Here is a 14666-nt window from a genome sequence, read left to right on the forward strand (position 1 = left end):
ATCAAAGCGGTAATAGCCAATTACACTATTCATCAGCGTATTTGTTGAGGGAGCTCGATCAACATCATATTCAAGAAGGCGTTCGATCACCGAAATCGATCGAGCGGTAATACCCATGACAACTCCGCCTACGGGTTTCTCGGATGAAGTTCACGGACGGATCCGGTGGCTACCTCGATGGGAGAAGAGCCTCAGAGGACAAGGACAACAAACTTCGTGGTGGTCGACTCTCCCTCGCCCCATAACGTCATTTGGGGCGACTAATTCCGATCGTCTCGAACCTTCCATCAAGATCAAGTTCCCGTGGAGGACAAAGTGGGAGAAGTACGGGAGATCGGCTAGCACTCGGCGATCTTATATCGAGATGGTCCGAGCAGAAGCCAATTCCGCTCGGAAGGCGCCCCGGATCGAGGTAAACGCCATCACTGAAAAGCCACCCTCTTTAATTTATGAAGAAAAAGAGGAAGTGCAGATTCACCCAATCCGATCAGAGGCCACGACTTTTATTGCATCCGATCTGGAGAAGCAGAAAGAGGAGCTGATCCAATGCCTCCGGAGAAATCATGATGTCTTTGTCTGGTCGACACATGAGCTGCCCGGAATTTCACCAAGTATTGCGCAGCATGAGCTCCACGTCCGACCGGACGGCGATCAAGAAAAAGAGATTTCAGCGGAATGCCATCATCCGGAGGTGGAGAAGCTTTTAAGCCGCCATATACTGTGGGTTCCCGAGTGGTTGGCGAACGTAGTATTATTCTCCAAGCCGGACAACAAGTGGTAGATTTCGGGATCTCAACAAAGCTTGCTCGAAGACTTTTATCCTCCTGGATAGATCAACTGGTGGACTCTACGGTCATCATGAATTAATATGATGCCGACGCTACTAAGGCTATCAGTCTTGCTTCCGTGAGGATCAAGAAAAGTCGACTCGACACTATTGCTATAATGTGATACCGTCGGATGAAGAACGGGAGCCATATCGGTAACGATGAATAAAGTATTGAGAAGATCTGGAAGTGTATGTGGACAATATTCTCAAATCCGTCCGAGCGGCCGATCTCTTCAAAGATATGGAGGAAACCTTCCGAGCGCTGCAAATATGGAGTCAAGCTAAATCCCGAAGTGCCTGTTCGGAGCAAAGGGAGGACGTTGACCGAGAGGGGAATCGAAGCAAATCCCAGCAAGGTGAAAGCTCTCCAAGACATGCCGCCTCCAAGAAATCTGAGGAAGTTTGGCCGGTCGGATAAGCTTTGTCAGATTCATCTCCAAACCGCATCGGAGCCTCCTTTCTTCAAAATCTTCGCAAGGCCACTAAGTTTCAGGGAGAAGAACGCGTTCGAAGACTTAAGGCATATCTCGAACTCTCCTGTGGCCGACCGAGGGTGAGCCACTTTATATGTACTTGTCTTCAACCGAACACGCAATCGGCTTAGTGAGGGCGAGCGGAGAAGAGCCTGTGTATTTCCTTAGTCACATTTTAAAGATCTTGAATCTCGCTACTGGCTCGAGTGGCTTCGCCCGTCCTTGTTGCTCGGCGTCTTCGTCCATACTTCCCGGCGATACCATCATTGTCAAAACAAATAGCCCGCTCGGTCGTGTGTTACTAAACCCGGAAGCGTCCGGCGGCTCATCTGGACGACAGAGTTAAGTGAATTCGACATCCAATACCATCCCGCTCGGCAATCAAAGCGCAATCCTTGGCCGATTTTATGAATCGAGGTCTGAGCCGGAAGCTATGTGGAGAATATATATGTGGATGGGTCGCCCACTCGGCTCGGAAGCGGATTGGAATATTGCTGCTCCCTCGAAGAAAAGATGCACTTGTCCGTCCTGGATTATAAAGCTACCAATGCAGGTATGAGGCCCTCATAGGGTTGCAGGCCCGTGGGGAGGGGCCGGTGCGCCCACTCGGATTCGCAGTGGTCGCTCGGCCTCTGTACCTTCAAATCATAGTGCTCGGCTAAAGCTCTACGAAGCCTTCAAGAAGCTCAAAGCCGATTTTAGAAGTTGTTGTCGAAGATACCCGAGCGAAAATCAAGCAAGATGAGTTAGCCAAACTCATGAGCTCAATGGGTCGCCATTCATCAAAAAATCTTGTTGGTGGCGACGTCGACCGGATGGAAGGCCTCACATTTCCTAGCGGACACCCATCATAGAGTTCCTCGCTCGGGCCCACCATCCAATGAGTATGGCCCAAGAACTAGGAGGAGGCCGGTCGGTTCACACTCATCCGATCGCTTTACAAAAGGCTTTCTCACGCCGTTGTTGAAATCGTGAGCTCGGAGGACTCGCACATCCTCCAAGAAGTACATCGTGGATCGTGTGGACATCCGGCGGACGAGCACTAGCTAAGAAGATCCTGCTAGTTGGATACTTTTGGCCGACTTTACAAGCAGACGCCGCTCGACGTGCCTTTCGTGCCGAAGTACCATAACTTCAACCACCGACCGGCAGAGGAAATGAAGGCATCAACGGTGTCATGTCCGTTCGATCAATGGAGAATGGATATTGTCGGTCCATTTCCGATGGCGACCGGAAATTTTTGCTAGTGGCGATTGATTATTTTCCAGTGGGTGGAGGCCGAGTCTTAGCCAAGATCACCGAACGGATGGTCAAAAATTTATCCGCAACACATCATCTCGGTTCGGCATCCCTCGCCAATTGGTTTAAACGATGGTCGACGATTCACAGTGGAAGATGCTAGAGGATTGGTGCAAAGCTACGATCGAGCAACACTTCACGTCCGTGGCTTATCCCGAGCAACGGTCGAGCCAAGTAGCTAATCGAGATGCTTCGATTCTACGGCTCGACCATTTGGGAGGAGTTGGGTAGATGAAGTGCCGGGCGTCTTATGGGTCATCCGAATGGCTCCAAAGGAAGGGACGGGCATCACGCCTTTCCACCTGGTGTATGGCAGCGAAGCGGTCATTCCTGTTGAAGTCGGAGTCGAATCCGCTCGGATCCAAAGCTATGATGAGGGCAACGCCGAGCGGAGGAACATGGAGCTGGACACGGTCGAAGAAGAAAGAGCCAGGCGTTCTTACCGTCAGCGGATGAAGCAAAACTACAACCGCCGTGTAATCCCGGATCATTCCGGTCGGCGATCTTGTCTCGAAGAAGGTCGAGCCGGTCGGACGTTATGACAAACCGAGGCAGTGGGCGGGCCTTCAGGTTATTGAAAAGCTCCGCCGGGCATATTATTTGGAGGATGAAGGCAGGCGGCGGTGGATCGACCGTGGAGTGCAAATCATCTCCAGCCTTATCGAGCTGGATGAAAGGTGCACGAATGTAACTCATTTTTGTGTATATGCTAGTCGCCCGTGTCCTTGTAATGCAGGAAGCGAAATTAATTCAAAGGATGGCCAAGGGTTCCGCCGATCGGCAGTATCGAAGTTAGCCGTGAAGACCATCGAGCTCCGACGTTAAATATCGAGAGACGAGCCGGCGTCTATAAACGTCCGAGCGGAAGACCGTCGAGCTCCGACATTAAATATCGAGAGACAAGCCCGAGCGGAAGACCGTCGAGCTCCGACGTTAAATATCGAGAGACGAGCTGGCGTCTATAAACGTCCGAGCGGAAGACCGTCGAGCTCCGACGTTAAATATCGAGAGACGAGCCGGCGTCTATAAACGTCCGAGCGGAAGACCGTCGAGCTCCGACGTTAAATATCGAGAGACGAGCCGGCGTCTATAAACGTCCGAGCGGGAGAGCCGTCTATGTAATATATTCCGGCGGTAAGAAGCCGATCGACGACAAAGCTCGTTCTTTAAGACCCCTGAGTAGCCGAGCGGCTCGCATAGCAAAATCTATGGAAAACCCCTTTGAGGTAAGGCGCAAAGCAAAAGATGGTTAATTAGAATTAAAAATGCGAGCAAGTGAACGAGTGACGTTCGCGCGCCGAGCGGCTGCTTAATTGCGCGGCGAAAGACGTTATTGAAGGCAGGCGGCTTGGGTCCACGTTAGAGCGTGAAGCCGAGCGGAGGAGTTTTAAAGAACATTTCACACGTGACGAAAGAAAAATTTCTTGCCAAAACAAAAGTTGAAGGAAAGGAAAAGATTATCTATTAAGCACAGGGCTAACCAAAAAAGTTACAGCAAAAATAAGTTTGGCCGAATGGCGGGGATACAAAAAGGTTCATAAGAAACACTCCTCATGCGTCGAAATCAAAAAGAGCATCAGGGATGGCGCCCATCACGGTCGCGAGGTCCTCGGGAGGGATGGTCAGCTCGGCGGGCAGGTGGCCTTTGGCCTTTAAGTGATCCACAGTCGCTTTGATTGCCTCCTCAAAGGTGAGGGAGATCTTGTCAGTAAATTTCTCCCCAAAGGCATCCGAGCGGACGAATGCCTTCCTCACCTCGTCGGAGCGAGCCGACTCCCCCTCTTGATACTCTTTGAGCTCGGCGTGGGCGGCGTCACTGGCAGTTTGGAGATCCTTCAAATCTCCATCAAATCTTTGAAGATCGGCCGAGCAGCTCTCCTTCTCGGTGGCCAAAAGAGCATCCAGATCTTTGATGCGTTGCTCCAGCCCTTTGATCTCCACCTTCATTCGGTCCATGTCATCGATGGCCTGGCGCTTCAGGGTGGTCGCCGTCTTGATCTCCTTATCTCGTTGTTTGATCATCGCTTCGAGCCGAACGACCTTGCTCGCTAGATCGGAAGCTCGTTTCCGTTCGGCTTCCAGTAATTTTTTGGCCTTCTCCAGATCTGCCGTCGACTGTCGGCTGTCTCCCGCGGCCTTGAGTTTTTTCAATTCATCCTCCAGCTCGGCCAACCGATTGCTAACGGCAATCTGCTCCACCCAGTTCTACGAGCAAAAGTGAACAGGTTAAAAACTTAATTCAAATACACGAACAAAGAAAAAGAGCATACCCCGGTGGCCTGTTGAAGGTTGCTGTCGCCGAGCTGCCCGGGAGTCATAGCTTTTATTCGGCGCCGAGCGTCCTCCCAAGCTTTTGCAAGAGGGCCCGTCAAGGTGATCTGCTGCTCGGGGACCACTGGCCGATCAGCAGCAGCCATGTATTCCTCTGAGGGGAGGCGCAGGACGGTTTTAATTAAATTCGGGCCGCTCGGCTCGCTCTGAGAAGCATCGGCCTTACCGGATGGCCCACTGGTGGACAAGGCAGGAAGCTCGCCCAAACGCCTGAGACGGCGCAGAGTTCTTGAAGGGCTGGACGGCGGCACCTCAGAGCTTGCCCTCGGAGAGCCATGTGGGGTCGGGGTACTCTCTAGGGAAACCGTCCCGGACAACACCGGAGCATCCGCGCTCCGCTCGGGCTGTGGCTCATCAAGTGGAGTTGAGGCAGATGCAGATTCCGGTCGTCGGCGCTTCCGAGTGACTAGCGGAACATCATCGGCCGAACGGCCCTCTACCTCGGCTTGGGTAGAAGGTTCTGTGCCGCCCGCTGCCTCGTCAGGAGAGGTAGTAGCTGCTAAGGCTTCAGGGGCATCCTGAGTCCCTTCGCCTAATTCGCCGGTCGGATCGGCTGGATCAAGGCCCCGCTCGGCGACCTCCTTGTTCTTCACTGCCTCAATCTGAGCGGCTTTCAATTTGAGCTTCTCGGTCGCCTTAGCACGCCACATAACTTCAGCTGCAGAAGCAAAGATTAAATCAATTAGAACAAAAGAAAAAGGAGGGATGAGAATCGTTTACTCATGCTGCAGGACAGATCGGCTGGGGTGGAAGACAGGCCGAATATATACATTACTCCTGGGAGGAGTAGCTTGTCAATGTGATAGCGCTGACCCACCAATCGCTCGGCCGCATGAAGGTAGGCCGCATCACCTCTAAATTTGCCGAGCTCTGGTTGCGCCGGCATCGCCGTCTGCCACTCGGTACGAAAAGTGGGCCGCTCGGGAAAACGCACATAGAAAAAGTGCTCCTTCCAATGTTTGTTGGAGCTCGGCATATTATCAAAAAAGACGAAACCTATCCTAGATTGGAAAATAAAGGTACCCCACTCGGCTTGCTTGGGATAGAAAAAGTAGTGAAAAATCTTAGGGTCGAGGGGGATGTTGTTCAGCTTAAAAAGGACTATCACTCCGCTCAACAGCCTGATGGAGTTAGGGACTACCTGGCCGAGCGGAATGCGAAAATAATTGCAGATTTGTAAGAAGAACTTGTGGGGTGGAAAACGTAGCCCGGCCAAAAATTGGTCTCGGAAGAAAAGAACGGTGCCGGGCGGCGGTTCATGAGGCCGATCGGTCGGTGTGGCTAACACTATTTGGTGGTCGGTCGGCAGATCATAGGTTCGAGTGAGGCGCAAGGCGTCCTCCTCGTCGAACCGACTTTCCATGGTCGGATACCAAAGACCCGGAGCACCGCCGGTCGGCTGTGAGGTATTGGTCATGGTATAAGGCCGGGGATGGACGTGTGATGGAAGGAAGGAGAAATAAAATTAGGAAAGAGTGCGGGATGATAAAAGAAATAGCTAAAAGAGAGAAGAAAGGAGAGGCAGCAAGGAAGAGGAAGTCTTACGAGCAAGGGAGATGATCGGAAGAAGCTGTAGGGTTGCCGGAGAGCCGGAACGCAGGGTCGCCGGAGAAGAAAAGAGCAGCGAAACGTCGGGAGGAGATGTGGCCGAAATGCGGCGGAAAGCGGAAGTCGGCGCTTTATAAGGGCGGCCGCTATTAATTTCAGCCGTCCGATCCAGGTCGCCGATATCGAGGTCGTCATCTAGCCGTCCATTTCAAACGGCGGCTGTCCCATCGGAAGTAACGCCACCGCCATACGCTGACAAACGCACGATCGCCACATGTCAGCAGGATACTGGCCACATTTAATGAGCTCCCCTTACCGTGCGCGGCGCACGTGATGGGTAGTAAGGGAGAGCATCGGACATGGATTCCAAGAGAACACAAGGCACGGACAAGATACCGCCGAACGGATGAGTATCCCTATGCCTGGCCGAGCGGCCTAATACAGTGATCGGCAGTCCAGTCGGTCGGACTTCGCCTCCTTCGACTAGACTCGGGGAAGGCAAGTGATCCGTGGTAAGAGCGGGATCCCTAACGGTCAACGCCACGTAGGTCAAAGCCGGTGGTCCGTCAAGAAGGGTGAGCCGCGGACTCATGAGAAAAGGGCAGCCGATCGGTCCGCCAAGAAACATCCGATAGTAAAGGTACCGACAGCGGTCGGGTTCCGGCCAAGGAAACAAGAATAATGATCGAGCGGAAGGCCTAAGAGAAGGCGGGACGTGAGGGCGCAGGGGATTATGGCCGTCCGGACGACGCTCTTCGTCTAGCCGGTCGGACGGACGTCTGACCGGCGATGGGTAAATAGGGACAGGAACATCTGCTGACAGCCGTCAAGTCGTATAGCTAAGCCATACTCCTAGTCCCATCGAAGGCGCGATGGGACTGTTGAAGTATGGCATCAGGTAAGCTTTCTGACAAACCCATACCGAGGTATGGGCTGCGGACACGTACGCGCCTCGGTGGGCGTGTAGAAGCTCTTTCACCGCTCTATATAAAGAGCCGCAGACTTCGCCGGAGGTACGCGAGATACAAGCTTTGGAGCTACTGTTTCCACCACTTGCTTACCTGACTTGAGCGTCGGAGGGTCGCCGCCGGGAACCCCTTCCCGGCCCGACTTCTGTGCAGGTTCGTCGGAGCTTCGTGAGACCAGCCGGAGATCTACATCAGCAACCCGGAGAGCGCCACGTGCCCAGCGTCCGGTGATTCAGCGTTCGGACAGGATCATTAGCTAATCAATTAAATTGAATTAGAAATTTAGAGAAATAATCTACAAAAAAAATAGCAAGAATTATTTGAATTTATCTTAATGTGTGCCGGTGTCCTGTGTATTGAAACAACACGATAGTCATCAGTATGGTTGACACATGTGATGAAGGAGCTTTGATCGATAATAGGGACCATGCGCTTGACGCTTACCTGCATGTACCTCCCTCCATATTTGTGGAGCCGACACTAGGGGTCCGTTAATGTAGCGGATCTACATTTTGATCGATAATAGGGTTAGTAATTTATTTGAACAATATGTTTCAACTGCATTGTTGATATGATACAAGCTTTCAAACCTTTGAAAAATAGAATTTGGATAATTTCTGAGAGCTTAATAAATAGTTAGTGATCATCAATACTTAATACAAATAATATCTAAATTTCTAGTAGTTATGAACTAACAAAATATATGATCATTGTACAAGTTCAAAAGTTTGTTTTAAAACAATTACAATTGAATTCTAATCATCAAATTTGTTACTCTCTGCTTGTATCAAGTTGCAATTGATTTATTGGGCTGATTCAGATTTTGAACATTTTACATGTAAATCTCCCACTAAGTATGTTCCTAGTGTCAATCTTTATTGTTATGAAAAATAAAAATTTACTATTTTAAATTTATTGAACTTTTTCAATCAAGACGTCTTCCATTTTTTTTTGTTGATTCTTCAAGTTTGCGTTAGCATTTACTTAGGTATTAAATAAGGTCACCTATTTAAAATAAGTTAGAACTAATAACTAGGTTTATCTTCATCTAAGCTAGCTAATTGGACATTATAGCAACATGCAATTGCATTTGTATGCATGATACACCACACTGACTTAAGTTATGTGGTGAACCGTATAAAGATGTTCCTAAGTGCACCGGACTCGGGTCAAAATGGACAAAAAAATTCACTGTAAACTTAAAGTAGGAAAATTATTAGAGCAAGTGACATGTATGGAAGAAGAAGAAACTAAACTACATTGATTCACTAATCAAAAGTAGACTGTCCCTAGTTCTTGGATTTTCCTTCTGGGAATGACTAAATCTGTATATCTTGTTTTTGTTTATGTAGCTTGTATCTTGATCCTCACAATGTATGAATCCGCATGTACACTCAAGGGTGAAAGGGATCTCTGAAGTTTCTCAGATGACTCTTTGTGAAGGACAATGAAACACACAAACTGTTCAATTTGTGGCTCAAGAACACTATAAGTTATTTAATTATAATTCTTTACTGGGGGCTGACAATTATCCTTGGAAAGTTGCAGCCTAATGCATTTGTAGGCTCAATCTCTCTAATTTGGATTCAGCAAAATTAATTGCTAAGATTGATTGCAATTTAAGCACAAAACTTTTGGAAAACTGGAAAACTAATTCCGTTATTCTTGAACAACAGATGCTACTTTCAGAATATGATGAAGCTTAGAAATTAGTGTCACATTAGTTTGGGAGAAATAACTGAATTCATTCATATCAGCAAGGAGGATTAGTTTTACATTACTTGGGCTGTATGTTTGGGGTTTAATAGATTCTTGAACTACATCTTGATCTGCATCTTTGTTGCTGTCTGTGCTTCTAGTGAGTTGTAGGAAAATATCTTAGAGAATAAAGTCTCATAACATAATAATAGTAGTAATTATAATTTTATCATTATTTGTCAATGTCTCAGTAGCAAAGAGTGAATAAGATTGTAATACTTTTTTTAACGAGTTAAACAAATTATTTAGTCTTTTCAGTGATATATTGTACAGCGCCATTAGTACTTAGCTCAGGAGTCTAGTACTGGGTGGTATATGAGATTCAATTGCTTCCCGTATAGATTGGAAGGGGAAATATGGAAATTAACTTATTAACAATGCTGGTTACTCTTGCAACTAACATGGTTTATCTTTCTGATATCAATGGTATTCTGTAGCTTTGTTGGAAACCGCGGTTTGTGTGGTAAGCAGATTGATATTAACTGCAAGGATGAGATTCCATCGCCCTCAGGAAATTCTCAACTTTTCTATTCAGGTAGCATAAAAACACATTGCTATCTATGGCTTTCTTTTGTGTTTAAATTTGTTAGTAATTTGAAGTGCAGGTTGAGGTTATTATCAAAAGCCAGTAATTCGGCAATCTGCCATATCTGTATATATCTAAATTTTGAGAGTGAAATTAGTTGCCCACGATAGATTGATGAAATTTACTATGAAGCCTAAACATATTGCCAATCTAATTGATCAAAGATTATCATCTAGACTCCAATAACTACCATTTGGATGTACCTTTTTTGCATAATGTACTAAAAATATCTTGAACAATGGTTTTAAGAATAATTCCCATCCAACTGTGAGACCAGGCTGTAGGATTCATCTATTGTCGAGCCTGAACTTATTGCCAATCTAATTTGCCAAAGATCATCTAGACTTCAATATTTCCCTTGGTTTATGATGTTAGCATGTTGCATATCATGGTTTAAAATCTTGACCTGTGCAGGTTTCGGTCAGACTGGAACGATACGGTTTCGGTATCATATCGTGTTGTGCTGATACGGTTTTGGCATATATATATATATATATATATATATATATATATATATAGTAATTATTAGATAAATATGTTTATTGTGAATAATTTAAAAATAAGTTGTATATTGATTTTATATAAATTCTCAATTATTGGACAACTTAATATTGTCAGAAAAAATAATTAAATATAATTTTTTAAAGAAAATTAATTATCTATTCATTTAATTAATTATTAATTTAAATGATATATATTTTAAATATTAATTAAACAGTAAAATAGTTTTAAAAATATATAATAATTAAAAAATTATTATAATATAAATCTAATTTATTAAAAAAATTTATAATTTTTTAAAATTTTTAAATGAAATTTATAATAATAAAAGAAATATCAGAATATAAATGAATTATTATAATCTTTTAAAAAATTTTAAATGAAACTTAAAACATTAAAATATAAAATTTTAGAATATTAATTAATAAATTTAATTTGAAAATTTTAATTTTAAATATATTTTTTATATATTTTTTGGGATAATTTAATTAAGGTTTATGAAAGTCTATTCGAAATATCACACATACCTTGGGAATTGTTTAAATTAATTAAATCAAAAATTTAATTTACTGTGCACAGGGGTGTCTGCGGCATCGCCTTCCCGCGACATTTCCGGTGGTGCCAGAGGAGTCGCGGGACGCTTCTGGTGGCACCGGAAGCGTCGTGGGAAGCTTCCCGCAGCGCCAGAAGCGTCGCGGGAAGCTTCTTGAGGCTTCGAAAGCGTCACGGGAAGCTTCCAGTTGCGCCGGAAGCGTCGCGAGACGCTTTTGGCGGTGTGGACAGCCCCCTCAATCCCACCGCGCGATGCTTCCGGCGGCGCGGACATCCCCCTCAATCCCACCGCGATCCCCTGCAGCCGTCCGTGAGTTTTGCGTGAGGTGCCGGTTTTGCCGTGCGGTGGAACGATAAATACCGTTCGTGTTGCTCGGCATGGAACGACATTTCACTCCATGTTGCATATACACAAAATATTTTGAGAAATGGTTTCGATAATACATCTTTGCAGAAATGGAGCCAACAAAGTTTCTTGCCAGGATAATACCTCTTAAAATTGTGATAATGCTCCTAGAACCTTGTTTGGCAGATCCTCTAGCAGTCTCAATTTAAAATGTTTGATTCCTTGATTTCCTCCTTACCTCTTACCACTGGTTTTTTATCCTTCTGGCTCAATGAGGATTATCATAAAGAACTTGTGTCATGCCTTGCACAAGCTAGAGTCATCGAAAGGCAAACTTCATTCTCTGCGCTTGAACTATAATAATGTTTGAGTGAAATACAATATATAAAGTAATTAAACTAGGTTTCCTCTAAAGAGATACCACAAGTACCATGCAAACTAGAGGCCAAAAACTCTACAATGTGAACATAAAATCAAAGTGAGTTAAGAAAGAAGTACATGATTGCATATTTTTAAATGAATCCAAAGAGCATTAATATTCAAAATTGTTATCATTATCACTATTCCACAATTTTAATCTTATTAAACTATCTCACACTTTTGCTGTTTGATTACTTAATGTAGTTTCATCGTTTTCTATATATATATATATATATATAGTGCAATCAGACCCTAAGTGATTCAGACTTATTATAGATTTTGATGTTTAATAAAGAATTCATCAGGATTTGATTTATGTGTTGCATTGTGTAAAACTTGGAGTATATACACATAAAAACTTGTTGTGGCCTGTCAATAATAGGCAATACATTACAACAGCTTAATTACTTCTCTAATTGATTCCCTAATAAAGGTTGTATATACTCTCATAAATAAGAGATTTAGGTTAACATATTTAGGTCCAATTACCGCTATAAAATATTGTAATTGATTCTCTAATAAAGGTTATATATACTCTCATAAATAGGTGATTTAGGTTACCATATGTAGGTTGATTTACTCATGTATTTATTTTCCTTATATAGTTGGCCATCTTACCTATATAATGAAAGACCTTCTCTAAAGAGAAGACAATTTTCAGACCATTTTGTCATGGTATCAGAGCCAACACCCAAGAAATCGTAGCCTTCTTAGTCATAACCTTAGTGATTATGGAGAAGTCAGATCATGTCTGTGTCAAATTTACTGGGAAAAATTATGCTGCCTGGGAGTTTCAGTTGGAGATCTTTCTCAAGGGTAAGGAGCTGTGGGGTCATATAAATGGCAACACCAAAGAAGGAGCTACTGCTGCAGACAGGGCAGCTTGGGCTGCTAAAGATAATCATATCATGACCTGGATTCTTGTTTCTATGGAGCCACATCTAATTCTTTCTTTATGCCCCCATAAGTCTGCAAAGGCAATGTGGGATTATCTCAAGCAGGTCTATAATCAAGATAACAATGCAAGGCGTTTTCAACTTGAGTTAGCCATTGCTAACTATACTCAAGGGGATCTATCAGTTCAAGAATATTATTCTGGTTTTCTAACTTTGTGGAATGATTATTTAGATCTTGTTATAGCTAAGCTCTCTACAGAAAGTGTGGAGGCAGTACAACAAGTACATAAAACCAGTCAAAGAGATCAATTTCTAATGAAACTGCGACCTGAATTTGAATCTGCCTGATCCTCTCTATTAAATCCTGTTCCAACTTTGGACATCTGTTTTGGTGAACTCTTGCGTGAAGAGCAACGGATCAATACTCAGAACATCACATTATAGAGTAGATTCGCGTTACTTCTAATAATGTTTCAATTGCTTATGTTGCATATGGCATGGGAAAAGGAAAAGGATGAGACATGAGCACAACCCAGTGCTATAGCTGTAAAAAATACGGCCATATTGCACCTCACTTCCCTAAGAGATTTTGTAACTATTGCAAGTAATCTGGGCACATCATTAAAGAGTGTCCTACTCGTCCTCCTCGCTCCAATGAACTGTTATCTCAGCTGCTGCTACAACAACTCCTGCTGCTGCCCTAAGCCTAAAACACCTCATCTAACTCGAGAGTCAGGACATGATTGTGCAAGCATTTTCAGCACTTGGACTTCAAGGTACTGATTTTGTATCTACTTCGTGGATCGTAGACTCAGGTGCCTCTAATCATATGACTAATTCTTCTCATGGATTAAGTAATATCGGAAAATATTGTTGTTTTTATCCATTCAAACAACTAATGGTAGTGATCTACCTATTGCAGCAGTGGGTGATGTATCTTCTTCCTTTAAGGATGTTTTTGTATCACTTAATCTTTTTGTGAAATTAGTATCTGTTGGTCAACTTGTGGATCAAAATTGTGACGTTCATTTTACAAGATCAGATGTCAGGGCAATTGATAGTGAAAGGGGCCTAAGCATGGACGTTTGTTCGTTTTGCAATTATCTATTCCTTGTAGTTTTTCCTCATCTTTTGTCCAAGCTTTATTTTGTATTGAGTCTAGAGTGTCCAATGAAGTTGGGCATAAGCGGCTTGGTCATCCTAACCTTAGGATTCTCTCTCGTTTGTTGAAATCCGGTCTATTGCATAAGAGAGTGCATTCTTCTATTGAGTTTTCTGATTGTGCAACTTGTAAACTTGGCCTATCCTTTCCATCTTAAGGTAGTAGAGCTACAAACAGTTTTGAAATAATAGATGTTTTCTATGTTCAACTTATTTGTAGCTCTCATTCAAACTTAATTTTCTGCTCAAACATATTCTTAGGTCTGATTTAGGAGGGGAATATGTATCTCATGATTTCCAATCTTTTTTGCAATCTAGAGGAATTATCTCTCAATGTTCGTGTCCTTATACTCCACAGTAAAAGAATCGTCATCTTTTAGATGTTGTTAGGACTTTGTTAATCAAGTCATCTGTTCCTCCTAAGTTTTGGGTAGAAGCACTCACTACAGCCATTTTTCTCATCCATAGACTTCCTTCTAAAGTTTTAGATTTTGCGCCTCCATATGTTAAGTTGTATCATCGTCATCCTACTTACACAAATCTTCACATTTTGGGGTGGTGTTCGTTTTATGCATCTTCCCCAACGGAAAAACATAAACTTTCTGCTCAATCTATTTGTTGTGCTTTCTTAGGGTTCAATGTCACATAAAAAGGTTTTGTATTCAATAATTCCACTTCCAATCGGGTTCATGTTTCAAGGAATGCTTTATTTTTTGAAAATCAATGGTTCTTTCCTTTATCTTCATCTCCACGGTCGTCTTTTCAGCTCTTGCCTTTTTTTTATAACACTTCTAGTGCTCATAATACTCAGGTTGCAAGGTTTAAGCTCGACATTGTTTATCATCGGAGATCTTCCATGTTGACCCCTTCCACACCTGCCTTGTCTGCTAGTCCCTTGCGACATTCCATAAGAATTACTGGTCCACCTGATCTATATGGATTTCCATCCCATGACACGGGTAATCCTACATTTGCCCTCTCGACTACTCTCTTCCATT

General features: G+C 44.1%; 1 protein-coding gene across 1 annotated transcript in view; it reads left to right on the forward strand.

Moving 5' to 3' along the window:
- The window catches only part of LOC122027847 (LRR receptor-like serine/threonine-protein kinase FEI 1), an 84693-nt gene that overhangs the window by 39656 nt on the left and 30371 nt on the right, over window positions 1-14666 (forward strand). The window contains exon 9 of the mRNA XM_042586859.1: window positions 9644-9741. Coding sequence (XP_042442793.1) covers window positions 9644-9741 — 98 coding nt within the window. The remainder of the gene's footprint in view (window positions 1-9643; window positions 9742-14666) is intronic.

The sequence above is a fragment of the Zingiber officinale genome, chromosome 10A (assembly GCF_018446385.1).
Source record: "Zingiber officinale cultivar Zhangliang chromosome 10A, Zo_v1.1, whole genome shotgun sequence".
Taxonomy (NCBI): Eukaryota; Viridiplantae; Streptophyta; class Magnoliopsida; order Zingiberales; family Zingiberaceae; genus Zingiber; species Zingiber officinale.